Source organism: Larus michahellis, chromosome Z (genome assembly GCF_964199755.1).
Source record: "Larus michahellis chromosome Z, bLarMic1.1, whole genome shotgun sequence".
In the NCBI taxonomy this organism is placed as follows: domain Eukaryota; kingdom Metazoa; phylum Chordata; class Aves; order Charadriiformes; family Laridae; genus Larus; species Larus michahellis.
The window spans coordinates 76,971,213-76,991,930 of NC_133930.1; the positions used below are offsets into that span (position 1 = coordinate 76,971,213).

At 43.4% G+C, this 20,718-nt stretch overlaps 1 protein-coding gene across 9 annotated transcripts in view; it reads right to left on the reverse strand.

The window, feature by feature from the left end:
- The window catches only part of PALM2AKAP2 (PALM2 and AKAP2 fusion), a 279,896-nt gene that overhangs the window by 137,740 nt on the left and 121,438 nt on the right, over nucleotides 1–20,718 (reverse strand). For 3 of the 9 annotated variants that reach the window (XM_074571093.1, XM_074571091.1, XM_074571092.1), the window contains 2 exons: nucleotides 13,070–13,171; nucleotides 7,589–8,293 (listed from right to left, as the gene is read on the reverse strand). The exons of 3 other annotated variants lie outside the window; for them this stretch is intronic. In XM_074571093.1, coding sequence (XP_074427194.1) covers nucleotides 7,589–8,293; nucleotides 13,070–13,171 — 807 coding nt within the window. The remainder of the gene's footprint in view (nucleotides 1–7,588; nucleotides 8,294–13,069; nucleotides 13,172–20,718) is intronic. 3 more of the 9 variants (XM_074571096.1, XM_074571094.1, XM_074571100.1) reach the window with 1 other exon arrangement.

A 20,718-nucleotide genomic window follows, 5' to 3' on the forward strand; every position in this document is an offset into this window, starting at 1 on the left:
CCCGTATCTGCTCCTAAGCAGCGCCTACATCCATACTTGTGAAATAGCAGGGACAAAATTTGAGCTCATCGTCAGTAAAGCACCTTAACCATAGATATGGGCTGATCTTAACATATCCTCTAGGCTATCCCTAACCAGCCCAGTGCTTAAGGACATGTTACACTTCAAGCTTAAGACCAGCAGAGTTTAAGTGCCACCTTCAATTGGGACTTCATATGGTTGCACAAAACCTTCTTTATTTTTGAGATTGCAACTCTCTGACCGACACGTTAACTTGGAGGGATACCAGTAGCTTCTTGGCAGCTAATTTTAGTGAGAATGCCTTTGCACGCTGGATCAGTCTGTGGGGAAGTTCACACTTTCTCCTGGCTCCTTTACCCTGCCAGCAGCAACCCGACAATTAGGGGATGGCTTGCCTTCTGCTCCTGTAAGTGGCATCTGGATGCTGATATTTTATGCACTTGGGCATATCTAGCTCACACGGGCTTGGGGGACTTAGTGCGTTCCCACAGGAATGGGAAGAGAGACAGCAGATTTACCTAAACAGTAAGATTTTACTGGAACCCACTGTTTGGGCAACCCATGGGATGCCAGATGTACAGACGGGGAGAGTGCTCCTCTAGTATCGAATTTGCCCTAGGAGTCTAGGAACATGCAGGAAGGTGTTCAAATGCTGAGGACAGGATACCGTCATTTCTTTTAACTTGGGACTCATGCCAACAGGCCTGAGGTGAGGCTTTTAACTCCAGTCTCTCTTTCTTACCCTTATCTTTGCTCTTTGGAGAGCACAGAAAGGGAAGCAGAGAGAGGGGGGCAAAAAAGGAGCATCTGATCCATGGTGTCCGGCGTGAGAGCAAGTTCAGAGACAGGCTGAGTCTGGAGCAGAGGCGTGCAGAGGGAAAAATTTGGAAGAAAAACTTATACTGCCTCTTTTATGTTGTGGGGTTTTTTTTTGGTTTTGTTTTTTTTTTTTTTTTGTGCAGGAATGAAATTCACCCCCACCCTTTTCAGGCACAGAGGGTTTTGTGAGTTCCCAGGGGGTGTTTGTCTGTTTTCAAACACAGTCAGCAAGGAGACCATGCTCTAAACCCCTCTCTGCAGAAAAGTGCACCAGTTTCACAACACCATTTAAAAAGCTACCTAATTAAAGGAATGAGAAGACACAGTTAAAGCGGCATAAGCCTTGCTTGTAGCATATTGTTTAGAGACCAGACCCTGTAAGCATTTGTGCATGTGCTTAAATTTCACTCATCTGGGTCATCCCATTAAACTAAAAAGGGCTGCTTGGGTGCTTAATTTTATGCCCATGGGCAAGTCTTTAGGTCTCACAGACCTACTGAATAGATATGCAGGGTCTAAATTCAGGTATGAATCACGAACATACCAATGCAAGTTAAAAATATACAAATATGCTCGAACTGGTGTTCTTGAGTTACTTAGCTAATTCTAAAAAATTAATTAAGGTTGGGGTTTGTTGTTGTTGTTGTTTTTTTTTTTCCCAGTTTCTGAAGTAGATTAATTCTTAAAACAAACCCCTAAATCCTTCTTTGAGAAGAACTTGGGAAACAATTGCAGGAAAGCTTTGCAATACAGTAACAGCAAAAACCCTCAAAATAAGAGAAGATTTTGCAAACTGGAGGAAGGGGCTCAGAATTCTCCACAAGTTTGCCCTTAAGAAAAGCTATGGATTTTGCAAGACTCTCTGAACCCATGAGGAAAAAGGCTCAGTTTTATAATACTTTGATTTTAAATACAAGTGGGACATATTTAAGAACTTCATGCACCCTTGTCACTATTTACAAGCTAAGCTATTATTATAAGTTTATATTACAAGTTGGATTTATATTCTCTTTGGACTAGATGACAATCCATTTATATTCTAAACTTAATAAATTCAGTCATTTTATACAACTTACTCTTTTACATACAAAAATTACAGTCCACATTTTTGTTGGATATTGTCATAGCCTGCGACATCTGATTAAGCTCAGAAATAAAGTTTACTCTTGTGGCCCAGAAGGCTGATGAAACATAATCTGAGCATATCCTAAACTTTCTAATAGACAGAGAGAACTGGTTGTAACTGAATGAGTTTATTAAAAATAAAGACGTCACATTTCAGCCTGTGGGAAAATCCTCTCCTTTGTCTAAATGGTTTTGTTCTACTCTTTCAAGTGGCACCATGTCTTGCATTTTGAAATCTTGTGTTGGATAAAGTATGACAAAGTGAAAAAATATATAGTTCTCCTATTTAGCCATACCTCTCTACTGAAAGTAGGTAGCTATTGTCTACCATGTTGGTTTTCCAGATAAAGAAGTTTGTCTAGCTATAGTAAGCATAGGTCCACCTTTGTGTGTGAAAAAAAAATCATTTATTTAGCTGTGTTCATAGCAGGTATATTGGATTCTACTCTTCTAACTTTACTCTTTAAAAAGTGTTGTGATCCTGCTTCCTGGAAAAAATTGTGGTTAGGTCTACAAAAGATCCCAAGAAGCTGGGCATTGTCATAAACATATGAAAAAGTTCAAAGGCTCAATGTCATGGGTAGGATGATACTCAGAAACTCAATTCCCATTTAGGGTTTTTATCTCATTACAAAAATATTTATTCCTTAAAAAAATACACAAATGTAAAATACTACGTTTTCTACTATATCCCCTCTTACTTTCCAAGTATGCCATTTGGATGTCGGACTAAATCAAAAGGTAGAACACCTTTTCTTTCTCTAGCAACACTGTATGCTATCTTTCTGCTCTGACTAATTTGTTGTATCTCTATAATTTTAGTGAGTAGTGAACTTAGGTAGAACCGCAGGGGACTAACATATTAGCAGTCAGGGAAGTCCCACTTAATATTTGCTCATGAATACCACTGCTGTGGTACAAATGCTGACTCGGGACCTGATCCCACCAGATGCTAAGCACCATTTTGTTTTGTATTTTTCTCAGCAGAAGTAGCAATGCTCAGAGTTAGCCTCCAGAATTACAACACGCCAGGCCAACTCAGCAGTGCATAAAATAGGTACAGGTACGCAAATAACACCCAAACTACATCCTGTGTTAATCATTCGTGCCCTGATCTTGCAAACACCTACACACGGCTCTCCTGTGAGTAGTCCTGTTGACTGAAATAGGTCCACTCACAGCAGAATTAGGCGTATGCGTTTTTGTTCGCAGGGCTGAGGTCTTCTATTGCACCAGTAGAGGTACACTTCATGGAGAAGGGCTTGTGCACACTTCTCTTGATGGGGATTGAAAGATAATGTTGTGTTTATACAGCTTTGGAATACAGCCTGCACTTTTTGGAAAAAAAATAAGGAAAAGAAAGATACAAAAAGGAGAAGGAAACCCAAGAGTGCTAAGGCAAACTGTCAAATGGCACATCATACCTACTTTGTCATTCATTTAGATAACATCACAAAGGCAGACCAGAGGAGTTCTGTAAACATATACCATACAGTACATCAGCCACGGGAAATTAAAAAAAGAAAACAACCCTGTAATTCTTTTCTTTCTGTATTGATATTCTTGTAATTGAAAGAGATTGCCTAGCCACTAATCATAATGCTGTGTTTTTTGATTTGTGTTTTTCTTCTGTTAAAAAAAAAGGAGAGAATGGAAGTAAAATGCAGTGGTTTGCAAAAGAAACAGTCCCTGAATGCAAACAAGGGACAACATGGAAAGTGGGTTCATAGAAACTTAGAAAATACAAAATATAAAAAAGTTTCATAGGTTACTTTTTCCCAGTCTAGGAAAAGATACACTGAAAAGAGGTTTTTTTTTGTTTTTCTTACAAAAGTTAAGGCGAGCAGTTTGTTGTGGCAAAATGCTTTCACTGAACCAGTTTCTGACTCTACTTTTTTGTATCCCCTCATGCTGAAATGGACAATGTACATGGAATGGCATAAGCTAAACAGATAGGGAGTTTGCTTAAAACTATGAAAAAAACTCCTCCCGTAATGATCCTCGCAGAAATGTCTCTCTGCTTGACCGTAGAGCAGACCTCTTCCTTTGCGCCTGATTGTGCATGAATTTCCACTGGCAGTTTCCTATCTGAGGGCGAGGGGAAAAACCCAATGCCTTTGAAGCCCAAAGCAGCCCTGGAAAACCAGTTTACATTCATCAGCCTAGGGTAACGCATTTGAATTCCCATGCTACTTGGCTGCAGGCTAATGGCTAGAAGGGACACACCGATGGCCAGGCACGGCTGCTGCCTGTGCGGAGGAGGATGATTGGAGTAAATGTGTTTCAGCCAACATGGCTAAAGCCTTCTGAGTTCAGACTGACTTGCTCCTGTTTCGCATTTTTCCTGACCTCAGACATGGAACTGCCTTTGACCCGTAAAGACAAACCCTATGCAGACAAACCTTTAGCTTTTCTGGATCTTTTGGGGCCCATTAACCATGGAGTTCATATGAACACATAAAAAACACTGGCCTTCCTAGGCACTCAATGTTAGCTACAAGTACTGAGCAGTAGATATTTGGCAGGTTTAAGGTTTAAGGCTTGTGCTCTACTTCTAACCACTAAAGGGCCACTTCTGGACTCTTGCGTGCCACCATCTCCCCGCCACATTGTGCCTCAGACGGTGCAGTGGTCTCAGACACATTCTGGTCCCAGTCTCAGCAAGCATCTCCCAAAGCTGGCCGCTGAGGGAGTCATCCCCAAATGCTGAGTCTGTGCTGAACCAGAAGGACATCTGATAGGGGAGCGCGTGGCTGAAGAGATGCATGGGCAGAGCTGGTTAGGGTAAAGACGACACCCCAGATTTCCCGAGCAGAGGGCTTTCGGAAAAAATGTCCGTAGGGGAGACGAGCAGCAAGGGAACAAAGATCGGGCTGGGAAGACACTGGGAGGCCAGGGTAGCCATGAAGGTGGCATCACACCTGGAGAGGAAAGGGTGGTGAGCAACAAGACGACTGGCCAGGCCAGGAGGAGATGGCTGGAAGATTTGTTTTCGAGCATTACTGGTGAGGTGAACAGGCCCCAGAGTGAGAGAACTATTGCAAAGCGCACCTGGCTCCTGCAGCGCTCACGGGGTAGGGATGAGAGGGAAAGGGCTTCACCCCTTGCGTTGCAGTGATTTGGGGTCCTAGAAGTGCCTGGGGACAGCCTCGCCAGGCCACCCTGGGGCTGAAAACTCAGGGTCTCGTTTTAAGAAGTGTTGAGATTTGTAAATGCTTAGCATTTCTGGGAAATAAAAAAGAAAAAAACCACATAACCCAACCAAAAAAACCCAAACTACAGGTTGCTAGTTTCCAACAAACAGCCACCAGACCTATTGTCACAACGCGGGGCTCTGAGGCCGTTGCCCTCTTTGATAAAACTTAACCACCTAAGCCTGAGTCAAGGGAGGATGTGCAGAGCTTCTGTGTGTGAGTTTGGTCCTTCTCCCATCCAAAAGCCCGCAGGGGAGGCGGAGGGAGCGTGTGGAAGTCCATTAAATCCGGCCACTGCAGCAGATATGGAGGCCAGCAAAATTTCTGGAGGTGTCATACGGATGTGGCTGTCTTTTCCTACTCTCCGCTTGCTTTTTTTTTCCTGACCGTCACCTGAGCGGTGGTGAGAAGTTACACTGACCAGCTCTATACTGACGGCTGAGTGACCTAATGCAGGAACTCTCTTGCATTTTTTTTGTGTGTGTATGTTTTCAGTGTGCCTCATATCACCACCACCACGAACAAGTGTCTTTTTTACTGGCACAGAAAGAAAAGAGTACAGAGCAAGAACTCTGTTTAATCAGATGCTCTGAACTAACAATTAATGCAGTAAAAGCACCATCCAAGAAAGAACAGAAATATCATAGGAACGACCTCAGACTGAAAAGAGGCTTTTTGTTGTTTTCTTTCTTTCTTTTTTTTTTTTACTTTTTTATTTTTTTTTCAGTTGCTGTTGTTGATTTTTAAAGTCTGATAGTTTTAAAGACACTTCAAAATAATCTTCAGTACTTTTTCACACTATCAGAAAATATAAATCCTGATTTTTAATCTCACTTCTGTAGTTTTAAATCCAGACTAACTCCACTAGAGTGAGTGAAGCTACGCTTGAGCAAAACCGGTGTGAGACAAGAATCAGGCTCATGATATCTCGCCATGAAAAAGCTGGCTGCTTTTTCATGGTAGGTAGAAGAATCAAAGGACCAAGAAACAAAGAAACATCTACTGATTTTGGATGCCTTTGCCTTTATACATTTTCACCTTGAGCTGTTTTTAACAGGCCTGATTTTCAGAGGGCAGATGAAGAAAAATTTGCTGGAAATCAGGCCTCTTTGAAGTCTCCCACACCTGAAAATGAAGCATCCAAAACCACCGGCAGGTTTTGAAAATGTTAGCCTTGTGGCTGTAGAATCTTCTCCCGAAACAGCTGCTCTGACAAAACTCCGGTGGGCCTCCACGGGAGTTTTACCTGGATAAGCAGGGCAGGATCAGACCCATCACCTGTCATTACGTAGGTGCACTGGAGGTACACTCTATGAGAAATTACACTTCCCTAAGAATTACAAAATTAATCCCTGGCCCTGCCCCCATTCCCAGCACTGAGAATTTTGTCACTGAATCCAGCAGGAACAGGGTCAGACTGTGAGAGAAGTTCATTTATATTCTAAGGAAATAGAAAGCAATATCTCTCATCTACTGGAGTTCGGCAGGAAAACTTCATGTATAAACATTGGCAGAGTTACTGAAAGGCAGGTAATTAGATCAGTGACTCCATTTCAGTTGGTGTGACAGCTGCATCTTTTTCACGTCAAGTTAATTTCAACTGTAATTGGGGAGATGAAATATGCATACAATACTGTAATCTGGAAGATTTATATAAGGCAAAATCATCATTCATACATTTTCTAGAAAGAATAATTAAGGTCCACTTTTGGTATCACCAATAAGCAGAAATGGCTAATGGGTTTTTCTGACACCGCAAACTAAACTGGAAAGATACTATAAAACAAAACTATGCGAACTTTTTTGGGAAAGACTTGCCCGAGTTTTATGAAATTAAAACAGTAAAATGATCTAAGCCTTCTCGCAAGAAATAAAAAATAGAATCTATAAAATAATGTTTAAATGTGATTTTTCTTAAAAAAGAGAAGCAATATTTTTTTAAGGCTCTCATATCTGTCTGCTGTGAAACTCAGACTCCCACAAAATTCTAGGAATCTGATCAAGCCTGTCAGATATCCAAAGAAAAAACGTAAAAAGTGTTTTCATTATATATATAATATATATACATAAAAATCAAATAAATATGAAAACATTTGTTCCATTTCCCTTTTATCTTTCACTCTGCAATATTAAGGAAAAAAAACACCCAACAACAGAAAAAAAAGAAGGAAAAAACCCCCCAACCCCCTCCCCAAACCCCAAATAGTACGTCTGATGGGAAAATAACCATGCGTTCCTCTTCCTGAAGAACTAGAAAGCAAAGCAACCCAACTGCAAGGCAATGGAGGCATTCACTTCCAGTTCACAGTATTGCAGTTAGAAGTACAGTGAGGTCTAGGTAAGTGATGGAGCAGGAGCTGCCTGGAGCGGGGGAGGAGGAGGTGTTCACATGACAATACAGCATTGACAACGCTTTTTCTTTTGTGTACCTGGGGCAGCTTCCAAGGGCAGGCTCTCTTCCTTCCCCTCAGGAGAGGAGGGCTCTGTCGTGTCCGACAGGGGCCTGCCAGAGACCAGCTCAGCGGCATTCCCATCCATGGTGGAGACGTCCGTCACTGTCTTCTCCCGCAATGACTTCTCGTCGTCTTCGTCGATGAGGACCAGCTCTGCCTTGATGGTCTCGTCATAGCCCAGCACTTTCTTCGTCTCCTCTTCGTCGTCAATGTTTTGGTAGCCCATAAATATCATTGTCACTGGCTGATCTGCGCTGGCCTCCAGGGCTTCGCCACCACAGGGTTTGTCTTGGGGCTGAGGGATCACAGCATGCCCTTTGCTGGGTTTGTGTACCATTTCCAGCTTTGCCTCCTTGAAGAGCATTTGCTCCTTCATATGGCTAAGGTTTCCATCGGCTACCGCATTTCTCTCTGACACAGTCATTGTTTCATACCCTCCTTTTACACTTGATTGTCCAGCTTTTTGCATAAGTTCATCTACGTCCTTTGAACTTAATTTATGTACTCCATTTTCTACTACTGTGCCACCAGAGTGAACCTCATAGACTACCTTGGTACCATCATCATAGACTTTGAATCCTCTTTGATGGGCCTCATCTGGGCCAATAGGTGAAGCAGAGACAATCTTGGTCTCTCCTGTCTGTTTGTCTTTCTCCACATTAATTTCCATGGTGCACAAAGCTTGAATGAAAACAAGAGAGGAAGTGCATGTTACAACAAAAAAAGCCAGTGAATGGTTAATTGCCAAACAGACAAAGAAAACTACTGTGCCCCTTTTCCTACCTCCTGCTTCTAAAGGGCCAAGTGTGCTACGTTAAAAGGTGGGACACAACGCTGTGGACGGAGATAGTTATTACACTACGGCTGTCTGTGCAGCTGGAGGGTAGGCATACCTGCGTCAAACAGGACCTAGTCTTCCCGCTCATGCTGCGTGGATCTCTCTCTGATCAACTAGGAGAGCCAAGAGCACTTGGGTTAGGTGTAATTTAGACAAAGGGAGGTGACAGCATGCAGGTTGCCCTCAACCTTTCCATTCTGAACTTGCCTCAAAATTCAGACAGAAACTCATCTCCAGGAACCTCTGTACTCTCTTTTCCTTCTCTGCCATCAAACTGCCAGTTAGCTGGTAAGTTTTGACTGCTGCAAGTAACACCCAGACTGTTTTATTATCAATGCTTGTTCTTGCTTAACTCTTCCATCCGTAGCATTCAAAACATTTTAGAGAGGTGAAGAAACATTGTTTACCCCTGTTCTACAGGTGGGAAAACAAAATCACACAGGAATGGGATAATTTCTCCCGCGGATGCGTGGCAGGGCAGATCTCTCAGCTTCCACACCAAGGCATCGACAGTGACCTCTGCTTGCAGCTTAAGAGAATGTACAAAATGGACAAGAAGTGCTCCTTCAGTTATTTTAATTGGGCCCTAAGCACCATTGCCAAAGTTGAAGAAAAAAGAACTGATTTTCAACGTGCCATGAAACAACAGGTAAAAACATGCATGTGAGGGATGCTGCTTTAGAATAGCAAAGAAGCCTTTCTGGCAGTTAAGAAGGACGCAGTAACAAGATGAAAATTGTAGAGACCACACAGTAGGAATAGACAGGCAGCCTACACCACTCTAACACCCATTTTGAGATACGATGGCATCTCACTAGACAGCTTTTCAAAGAAAAATGTGCAAAGTTGTCATCTGTTTAAGCATTCCTTGTATGCAGATGAAGACATTTTGTCTCCTGGACAGACATCCACAGACACTTACTTATGAATTACCACGGGCAGTGACAAGTGTTCGTGAAACTTACGGTGACCGTTTCCACTGATGAATCTCAATGGTATAATTGTGCTTTGTCTTACGTGGGGACACCACAAACTGACACGTTGGCTTTTTTTCATGACTTATTTTCAAGTGAGTGTATAATGTCCTTGCCCCAAACCCCATGTAGCTTGGTGTATTTGTGTTTAAAAAGTCATGAATGAAAAAAAATTACTCTTGCTTTAATATATTCCCTCAGCCTTATTATTCACGCAGAGTAGAAGTTTTTTTCCTGTGTTTTTAAAGCAAAGTGTTTCATTAACAACAGGAAGTTTATCATGACGTGCATCATGACCCTCCCCCTACAGCTCTAGGCAGAAAATTCAAGCATGGTGCATGCTGGCCCCTCCTCTGGCCCTGGGAGTGCCGCCTGGTAGGCAGCCCAGACAAATTGGGGTCTGGCTGTCTACGTGCTGTGCGCCTCTGCTCAGACCTTGGCCGGCCCTGGAAGGGCTGGTTAGGTCAAGCGCAATGCCAGACAAACGCCGGAGGATTGAGGTGCTGCTGGGTGAAGGAGCAGTGCTGCCTCTGAGAGCAAGGGGTTGCTGGAGTGGGCTCCTGAGGCAGGGGTCTCACCTTGCCCATTCCAAGACAGGGGGATATCCCTAAGGACTGTGTTTTACCACCACTGCGGGAAGTTTGCGGGCTAGCTGTATCCACAGCTGTCACCACCCTGAGCACAGGATGCCCGTTTTCACAAGGAAGAAGGGACATCAGCTTTCTCATCTCCCTCCCTGTGCTGGAGTTTTCATGCCTGGCCATCCCACAGCAGCCACAGCAGCCAGGAGGGGGCTGCGGGGGCAAGAGCTGGGCTCTGCTCTGTGGTGTGCCGCAGGAGGCTGAGGGGCAGCTGACATGGACTGAAACGGGAGATTTAGGCTGGAAAAAAGGAAAAGTGCTGTTGCCACAAGGCGAATAGCAGTGAAGCCCTGGAGCATGTTGCTCCGAGGAGCTGTGGCAGGCTGCATCATGGTGTGGCTCAGAGAGCAGCTGGCATGGGTCACTTGCTCGGGACAGTCCCAGCCCAGGAGCCGGTGGGCAAGTGTCCTTCAAGTCTTATGCAAGTAACTCCACCCTGAAGCCTTTAATCTAACGAGTAGGGGTAATGAAACAAAAAGGTGCAGGTGCCACCACTAACTGTCTGGAATTTGCTCCCTTCTAGGTGCAGTTTCGTGAGTGGTGGCAAGGGGAGTAGGAAAGGAAGAGGAATTTTGTTCATTAGCTTGCCCCCAGGTTTTGGGCGAGTGGGCTCTGAACATCATTTGACCTCTCCAGGGCTGCCCAGGCAGATATTGTTCAACAACTGCAAACATTACAGAGGTAAAAGTAGGGGTTGGCTAGCCTATGGTGCAGATGCTAAAACTGACACACTGGTAGGTTTTTGAGTGGCAGACAACTGAACTGCAGCAAAGCTGAACTACAAAGGAGCAACAGCACACCCAGAAAAATCATCTCTGATGGGCAGAAGTTCCTCATTTGTCCTGAGCACCACAGCCCTGCAGAGAGGGCACTGCCAGCCCACCGACTGGCTGCCTGCCACCTTCTTGGTGAGGAGTTCCCCTGGAGCTCCTGTGCTTCTCCCCTTCTTTGAAAAATATAAATATTGTCTAGGGCATGACGTTTCAATAAAGGGTGCTGCTTTTCCTGTGAAATAGTCGAGTACCATGTTATTGCATATATTTTTAGTGCAGAAGAAGGTGCAATCTGCCAGACCCTCTCTGTTTTGATGAACAAATTTCATTCAGTAGTGTGCATTAAAGGAAGGCTTGTATAATGGGCCTGAATTCAGAAGCAGATGGCAACAATCTGATAGTTAAATCATGTGGACCCAGCCATACTTAGGAAGAGTTGCAAGATACATCTTTTTATGTATGGGATGGAGCACTGATAAGTAACAATGTCCTACTTATTAGGAACACTTTGGGCAACAAGTTCTAACACTGCTTGGAAGACTGTCCTACAGCCTGATCTGATCTAGAAAATTAACAGGTTTGGTCCTTGTGTATGTTTTTTCCCTTATGTTTGGCTAATTTGCTTAAGCATTTGCCACTGTCAACATTTTCTTTTCATTTCTTCTACTGTGATATCAGCAGCACTGTTTTTAAGATATTTACATAACATGCTGTTTATGACCTGCCCCAGGGGTGGCATTAAATCTACTTGTGCAAGTAAATGCATAAATGTACGTGAGTTTCTTAGAAAGCTGTTCACTAGTGAAATGCTTTGCCGTGGGAGAAGCGAATAACAGAACCTGCCTCATCTGCCTGTATGCATAATGTTCGTTCTGTGCAGGAAAACCTAACAGCCCAGCTTGTCAAAATAGCTGAAAATTGAACTAATGTTGACTTCTAAAATGTCTTTATTTAACCAGAGCTTATTTACTGCAAAACGTGCTCTATTAATACAAAACGCAAAACTATCTGTCAACAGAGTTGAAAGTGACAGCAGTACATGAAGATGACAGCCCGTATTCACAAGCACAAGTTTTCTGCACGAGCTTTAATTACAGTGTAACATGATGCAGTGCTTCATGACAACAAGATCCCAACGTGCAGACGAAAGATCTGGCTTCTGCCTGTTATGTGGATTCAAAGGCTGTTCTTTAAAAAGAATAAAAATAATCTTAATAGACTTTGAGCTTGTTTTAAGATGTATGCTTACTGTCTACCTTTGAGGACATATGCTGGTGCCTTTTCTTTAAGCTATTGCACACACATGATACTCTTATAAGGACTGCATGAATAAGGTTTCTGGGTCATTTGAAGAATTAAATAAATTATTGTATTCTTGGTGTTGACCAAATGGCACAAAACACACAAGGGAAAGCTTGATTTTAAGACAGATCAGGGTAAGCACCGGTGGAAGGGAAGCTTTTGGGATGGCTTGCAACGGGACCTCTGAACAAAACAACATATCCCGTGGCTGCGTGTAGCATCTTAGCTGCAGACATTGCTTTGCTACGCTTGTTAACCTGTTCTTCAAGTAAGCCACCTTTCATTCCCACTCGTTGGGACACCTCTTAAGTAGCCACCAGCGCTTTGGTCTTAACATAGGGAATACATTGTTTAGAAAAGAAGGATCTTGAAATAAGAAAAACATACAGCTTTTCACAATCAACATTGTTACATTTAAGACACATACTCAATCTGAAAAATAAGTGTTAGAAAATTCTCTATATGACTCGAAGCACAAAACGTGCCGTGCTTCTCCCCACTTTTTCCCCAAAAAGAAAGAATGCTATACAAATAAATATAAAATGACATAAAAGTTTGAAGCACGTATGGGGTCTTGTGAGTGCCCGTCTGACTCATTCATCTTAATGGAAGTTGCATGGGTACAACGGAGGAGGCAAAACCTTGGCCTAAATACCATGTATTTGTATCAGCAGAGATGGAAAGAACTGAATGTTTCCATGTAAAAAAATGGGATGCATTTCCTATGTTACTTGCATGTCATTCAACTACATTGTTTTGAGAGTGCTCATTGCTGCTCAAAAAGCCTTGACTTATTTACAAAATACAAATCAAGCGGCATTTCCTGGCATTTAAATGATATCGGGACACCAGACCCATTAAGGTAATACAACAAAAAGAGTTCATGGCTACTGGACTGGTATTATAATACTTTGCTCCTTGAGACTTACCAGCTACTCTGCTTGCTCCGTCCCGCCCAGGAACTGGCTCTGCTGTTCGTGAATAGAGGGTTGGGAGTTCAGGGATCTGGGAGTAAATGTAATTTACTGCATCTGGTGTCAGAGAACAGGAAACAGTTAGATTCGTGCTATGAGCCCCAGTGGCTTCATTGCTTAGACAGCAGAGTGTTGTCAGCCCCGACAATAGTCACCGGAGCTTTGTACTAGATAATTGGATCAAAGCAAACAAAGTGCAAAGTCACTGTCGTGTGATTGGTGTTCAATAGACTAGCTGAGGCAGGAGGGAATGGGTCCAGATGACTCAAACCTTATGTCAGTTGAACACATAAAATTATTTGTCAGGAGGTTCTGGATTTATCACGTCCGTGACCTTTAAAATGTGGGAGAGAGAGGGGGAAGGTAAGGAACAAACCTAACGTGATACCCAGAATACATGGCATTTCAAATAGAGATATAAAAGCCTAAAAATGCTAGTGTCAACTGAATGGGATGAAAGGCCAACTCTTTTGTCCTGGTTTTCTCCGATATTATTGAACCGGTCTTTGGCATTTTGTTCTTCAAGCTGAAATTTAGCTAATGATGAAATCACGAATAGATACCGATAGGGTGCCCAATGTGACCTTCAGTAGATATTAAGCGCCTGCCAGTTCTGTAGTGGCATCATTCATTAACAAACCCTGAAACAGGAGAAAGCTATCTTAAAGAACTGCCGTATTTTACATTTGAGCTTATGGTTGTTTAGCATAAGCTAAATATGTTCTTTAGATGAGACATTAAAAAAATTTACAAATATTTACTGGGAGATGTTTTGTGGCTGAACAGAACTTGATAGTGTATGTCCTTCTGCTAGCATTCAGTGGATGAACTAAACACAGAGCTCAGAGCAGAGATGTGAAAATAACTAACTTACAGTTCAGGCGCCAAACCAAAACAAAAAAGAAAAAAAAAACCTAAAAATCACATTCTTTGCTATCAACTGGAAACGTTTTCAGTTTTGTATGGAAATGGTTATGTTTCTGTTCAAACATAAGATTCTATCTGGTGTGAAACAGAGCATTCTTTTTCCTCCAAAGGTACTTTGCTGGTAATAATTTGTCGACCCCTTGGTACAGCCTGGTCCGTGTGTCAGGGTAGGAGGCAGAATCTGCCTTCCTTGGTGCCTCTTGTTGTTATAAGCAGGTGAGATAGGAAGACGATAAAAGTGAACTGGTGGAAGGAGAGAAAAATGAAGTTTCCTGTCGTAGGCTGCTTGACTGCATCTGGCAGAGGCAGATACTTTGATCACGTTCCCTATGGGCTAACACCCGTCCCAGAAAATGCACCTGGTGGCATCCTCAGCGAAGGCATGATGTGCCACCTCTAATTCCAAAGTCTGCTCCTATGACAGGAAAGTTGGGCCTGGTATTAGTGAAATGGTTTAACCACCTTCACAGCCTGCAGTGGCCACCAGTGCTGCTGGGTGCAGGAAGATAGTAATCACAGTCCCCAGGAAGACTCTCCACCCCTCCATGGAGCACTGTAGGTGACTCAGGTAAGGCAGTCCCTTTTCCCCCTTTCAGCCTCAGAGGAGAATAGGACAGAAGAGGAGAATTGCACAGAGGTTTAATGCAAATTCATTCCAGAAACCCAGGAAGTTAGTATATACTTCCAGCTTGTAACAGATGAATTTGAAAAAAAAAAAATCAACTCATCCAGGGAAATATTATTTTATTTCATACTTCAGTGGACAAATGGCAGTCTTGGCAAATGGGCTTTTATATTTTCAATGCATAGTGTTTCCTCAAAGTTTTTTATTTTTAGCAGAAGAGCCTAGGAGAAATAATTGTTTAGGACACAGCTGACTGAGCAACAGCCAGCAACAGCTGCTTTCTTTTGCGGGGTTTCTTGCCTCTGATGAGAAATTGGTACAATGATTGGTGTTGTTATTCTGGGAAATATCACCAGCAAATGAGCAGGCTATTATTGAAAACCAAAGTAATTTCTCAGAAGAAAGAAGTGGGGACTGTGTTTCTGGGTGAGAATAAGAAGGCACTTTGTGTTCTGGAAATGGCAGAAATTTAGCAATTATTCACCCTGTTGAGTGTTCTGCTGGAACAGTAGTTTCAGTCTACACTCATCCAGCGACTTGAGTGACAGACCTCTCTGTCCACACGTGGGTGTAATGCAGGCTTGTGCTGCTTAACTAATCATCCTTATTTCTTTTGCAGTGCATGAGAACAAATAGGCATGGTGAGGGTAGAGTTCTCATCCCAGGGCACTCCGGGAGACAAAATCCTTTGCAAGTGTTTGTTTTTCCCTGGTGCCTGTACAGGGAACTGAGCTGGCCATCCTGGCAGCTAGCATCACTGAAGCCTAGCAGTAAACAAGATCAGCTGCACAGCTTGATGGTGAAACTCTCACTTTGATGCTGTACATGTCTGTGGACCTTTTTGGTTTTTTGTTTTGTTATGTGTTTTTTTTTTCTTCCTGCATTAGGAGAAAATACCTAGGTAAGTGTTAGGTGTTGTTAATATTGACTCAGTTTAGAAATATCTCTGGATGTTACTTAGAATAAAATATTAAAAAATTATCTTCAGGGCTCCAGATAATCTCTCATTACTGTCCTGAGAAGGCACACTGTGGTGAGGGTAGGCTTCTAGTGTATTTTCTTCTGAAGCAAGTGGTGGTGCTACGTGTCAGAAATGGGATATTTGACAAGAAGAAGTTGGGGTTTGGATGGTTCTGCCAGTTTCTGTCTAGCTGCTGCCACCCCCCATCCCCCAAAACAAAACGAACACGCTCATTTTCCTTTATCTTACTGGCAACAAGGTCCGTTTCATTTAGAACCTTTAAAAAGGATATAAGAGACCAATTTTATAAGAAGTGTATGAGACACAAATTAGCATTTCGTTTGCATGAGGAATAAGACAGAACATAAATTAAAGCATTTGAACTGACTGCATTCAATATCTTCATGTCAACCTTTGATGAGTTATTAATATCTAAAGATGTCATAAAACATGTCCTCTGGCTTTTTGTACTACTTAAAATAAACTAGTTTAGGACTATGGCAGTCTTCCATATTACGAAACAGACAAGTGCTTCAGAAAACATATTGGGCCAGATAATCCTTCGAGGGTGCTTACACAAAACTAAACCTTCAGAACTGCTCAGAATAGCTCACACGTAGAGGTTTGTGGCCAAATGTCAGACAAGCTAATTTTCCAAGGGCTGGACTATCTTTAAAAAAGTCTGACTACCACTAAAATTAGTGCCTGGTCTTCTGCAAATACTGGCCCCCAGGGCAGGGCTGTTCCACCTGCAAAGTCCTCTAGGGCTCCATGGGACTAAGTCAGAGGGAAGAGAGATTATGACCCTCCCACCAAGTTTATAAGACCACAAACAGAGGTTTAAGCAGGCTGATAGCCTAGGCTCTGACTTAGTGAATCATGATTTAAACTAATGAACTTGGGGGGTGGGGTCCACAGCTGCCACCTGTTTATCTATAAGCAACACAGTGGATGAGTGCACCTACCAGAGCAGTAAAGAATGTTCCCCAACACTTACCAAAGGCAAGAACCCTAAGTTCAGCCACCTCAAGTGCATGTATGTAATCTGGGAAGCAAGCAGGAGGAACTAGACCTCTGTGCAGTCTGAGAGATGTCATAGGAATCACAGAAACTTGGTGGGAAAACTCACATGATGTAAAGACCACAAGACAGATGACTACAAACTCTTTCAAAAAGATAGGAAAGGAAGAAGAGGAGGTGGACTTGCACTTTATGTAAAAGAGAAATTTGAGGAGAGCTCTGGAGACCATACACAGTTCTATTAAATGAATGCTTTTGGATCAAGATTAGAGGGATCATCACCAAGGGGGATCTTATGTTATGTTATCTTACTGACCTCCTATCAGGATGACAAAGCTGACAAAACCATATTTTGGCTGCTCAAGGAAGTCTTGGGCCAACAGAACCTGGTCCTCATAGATGTCTTCAGATACCCAGATATTTGCTGGGAAAAAAACACAGTGGGGCCATGCGTCCATCAGGTTCCTGGAACGCATTGAGGGCTGCTTCCTGCTACAGACGCTGGACACGCCAACTAAGGGCAGTACATTACTACATTTACTACTCACAAACTGAGAATGAGAAGACTTCCTTGACAACGTGAGTACCATGATGACTGGCAGCCTTGGATACAGTGACCGCAAAATTGAGGAATTTATGATCCTGCTGAGCACACTGAAGACTAGTAGTAGGACAAAGACCCTGAATTACAGAACAGCCAACTTCAATATGCTCAGAGTGCTGCTGCAAGGGATTTCATGGAAAGCATCCATGGAATGGATGTGAGCTTGAAAGGAGCTTGTGAGTACTGGAAGTTACTGGGAGTTACTGAGGGTTACTGGGACTTACTGCCTGCTACAAGCACAAGAACAGTCCCTCCTCTACAAAGGAAAAGGAAGAAGGCTGAACTAAAGACCGCCTTGGCTTAACAATGAGCTTTTAGGTGTAATTAAAAGCAAAAAAGAAGCATACTGGCTATGGAAAGGAAGACAAATAGCCATTGAGGACTACAAGAACCTTGCTAGAGCATGCATAAATGCAGTCAGGAAGGCTAAGGCTCAGCTAGAACTGAAATTGGCCAAAGATGTCAAGTACAACAAGAAAGGGTTCTTCAGATTTGTGAGCAGTAAGCAGAAGCACAGGGAAGACATAGGCCTATTACTAAACAGGGAAGGAAAACTAGTCATTAACAATGCTGACAAGGCAGAGGTTCTCAATACCTTCTTTGCCGTTGCCTTTACTGGTGTAGTTGGACCCCAGATCGCAAGATCAAGTAGCTATGACAACTCATGTGTTGGCCCTCCAGTAGTGAAGGAAGAGCTGGTCTATGGGCGTTTGCAAGGGCCCAAAGCACATAAATCTGTGGGTCTGGTCAGAATCCACCCTAGGTTGTTAAGAGAAGTGGCTGACATGGTTGCAGGGCTGCTGTCTATAATATGTGGAAGTCTTGGAGATAAGGGGATGTCCCTGATGACTGGAAGATGGCAAATGTCATACCCATCTACAGGAAGGGAGCAAAAGAAGACCCAGGAAACTAGGGGCCCATTACTCTTACTTCATTGCTGGGAAAGTGGTGGAATGAGTCTTCCTAGAAACTACTACAAACCAAATGAAGCAGGTGATTGGGAAAAACCAGCACAGATTTACAAAGGGCAAATTATGACAGACTAACCTGATGACTTTCTACAACAAAGTAACATCTGTTGACATAGGGAGAGCAGTGGATGTCGTTTACTTGGACTTCTGCAAAGTGTTTGACACTGTTTCCCACAGCCTTCTCCTGGACAAACTGGCAAGATACAGATTGGACGGGTGATCTGTGAGATAGGAAGGAAGTTGGCTAACAAGCTGCAGTCAGAGGTTGGTGATCAATGATTTTTACTCAGGTGGCCAGAGGTGCTGTAATTGTGGCAGCCATAGAAGCAGATCAAATTGAAAAGTTACTTGAAACCCTACAACTGAAAAACAATCTTAGATGAGTTTTTACAGGACACGTGGAAAGCACTCTATAAAGATCTGTACTTGGCTCCTCTGAGGACATGCACGTCTGTTTTGCTGTTGCACTGCACAGCTGATCAAGATCAGAGGACATAAAACCAGGAGGGTCTCTAAGCAGTGTGCTGGGAACTTAACGATGCAGGACAGGTTTCCAGAGACACAGCTTTGCCAAATATATGCTAATACATACTAAATTCAAACAGAGGTTTGTACAAACTGTAGAGTTACTGTAATTGTGGCTTATCCATGTTGGCTGAAGCATAGAGTCAAAGAATCATAGAATAGCTTCAGTTGGAAGGGACCTTTAAAGGTCATCTAGTCCAACGCCCTGCAATGAGCAGGGACATCTTTCATTAGATTGGGTTGCTCAGAGCCCCATCCAACCTGGCCTTGAATGTTTCCAGGGATGGGGCATCTACCACCTCTCTGGGCAACCTGTTCACCATTGTTTCACCACCCTCATTGTAAAAAATTCCTTCCTTACATCCAGTCTGAATCTATCCTCTTTTAGTTTAAAACCATTACCCCTTGTCCTATCACAACAGGCCCTACTAAAAAGTTTGTCCCCATCTTTCTTATAAGCCCTCTTTAAGTACTGGAGGGGTGCAATAAGGTCTCCCCGGAGCCTTCTCTTCTTCAGGCTGAACAACCCCAACTCTCTCAGCCTGTCTCCATAGCAGAGGTGCTCCAGCCCTATGATCATCTTCGTGGCCCTCTGCTGGACCCATTCCAACAAGTCTACGTCCTTCCTGTGCTGAGGACTCCAGAGATGGATGCAGTACTCCATGTGGGGTCTCACCAGAGCAGAGTAGAGGGGCAAAATCACCTCCCTCGACCTGCTGGCCACACTGCTGGGGATGAAGCCCAGGATACGGTTGGCTTTCTGTGCTGTGAGCGCACATTGCTCGTAAGTAGCAGCGTGTAGTTTGCATAGAGACGGCCAAAGACTGCAGAGGACAAATATACCCCTGAGGCAAATTCAGCAGTCAAGGGATTTACATCAGATCTTAATGTGGCTTTTATTTTATATATACATTGAGCCATAAACATATGCATACACAGAGTAAGAGCCCTCTCCTTTCCATTCATGATACGCATGCAGAACAGCACTACAGCATGCCTGGTTTTGACTGCGGACCTGAGCAGCAACAAACGGTGTTTTGTTCATAATTTTTTAGCATCACCTCAGGCCTTGTTTAATGGAGAGCTTGTCAGTGACAAGCCACCAAGAAGCTCGCAGAAGCATGACTGCAGGTGACAGGGCCACAGCCCCCAGCCTCAGCATTTCTGGTCTCCTTTCTCGCATGTAGTGATCTATGAAGGCAAAGTGTGTTCTTACTCTGGAAAACATGTAATTTGTGTTTATTGTGCCTGAATGACTTCAAGCTCAGAAATACTCATACAATAACTGTTTCCTCGGAAGGGTGGGAAGGACACAGAGTCACTTGGTTGGCAGTGGTGCTCACCACCACTTCCCTCCTCCCCTCACAGCCTTCACCTGGACCCCTCTGGGCTCTGAGCTCCCTGTAGTTATGCTTTCTGCACACTCAAAATCTCTGTCACCACCATATCTATGGTACAAAAACATGCACAGGGACACGAAGATGAGATAAGCCACTTTCTGTACTGTCACGGCATTTAGAATAAAGGGATGGATGGACACAGGGCAAGCTAATGTGAGGTTTATGGACTGGAAGTCTTTCAGGATGTGGCAGCAATTGAAGAAATTGCCCCAACAGGTCAGTGTTGGTTGGTGTCTGTTTTACACAGCCTTCCTGTATTATCGAATGGCTCTTACCATTTTCCTCTGCAGCATGTGTTACAAATGATTGCTAGCCAGATGGCTGATCTGCTGCAACAAAGCAAGTCCTATGTGTTTGAAGGAAGGAAATATCTATGTGTTCTCTTCCTGCTCTGACCAGCTACCCTCACAGACTGTTGTCAGAGAGGGCCCACAAAACAGAGAGGACCCACTCAGCTTTTCACCATGTGAAGATGTACGGTCATATCGTGCCCACAGTGGGAGGGCTAACAGGACAGCTTGAAGCCTTGGTCATCCCTAGAGGAGCAGAGCACGGTAGTGCTTAGAGGATG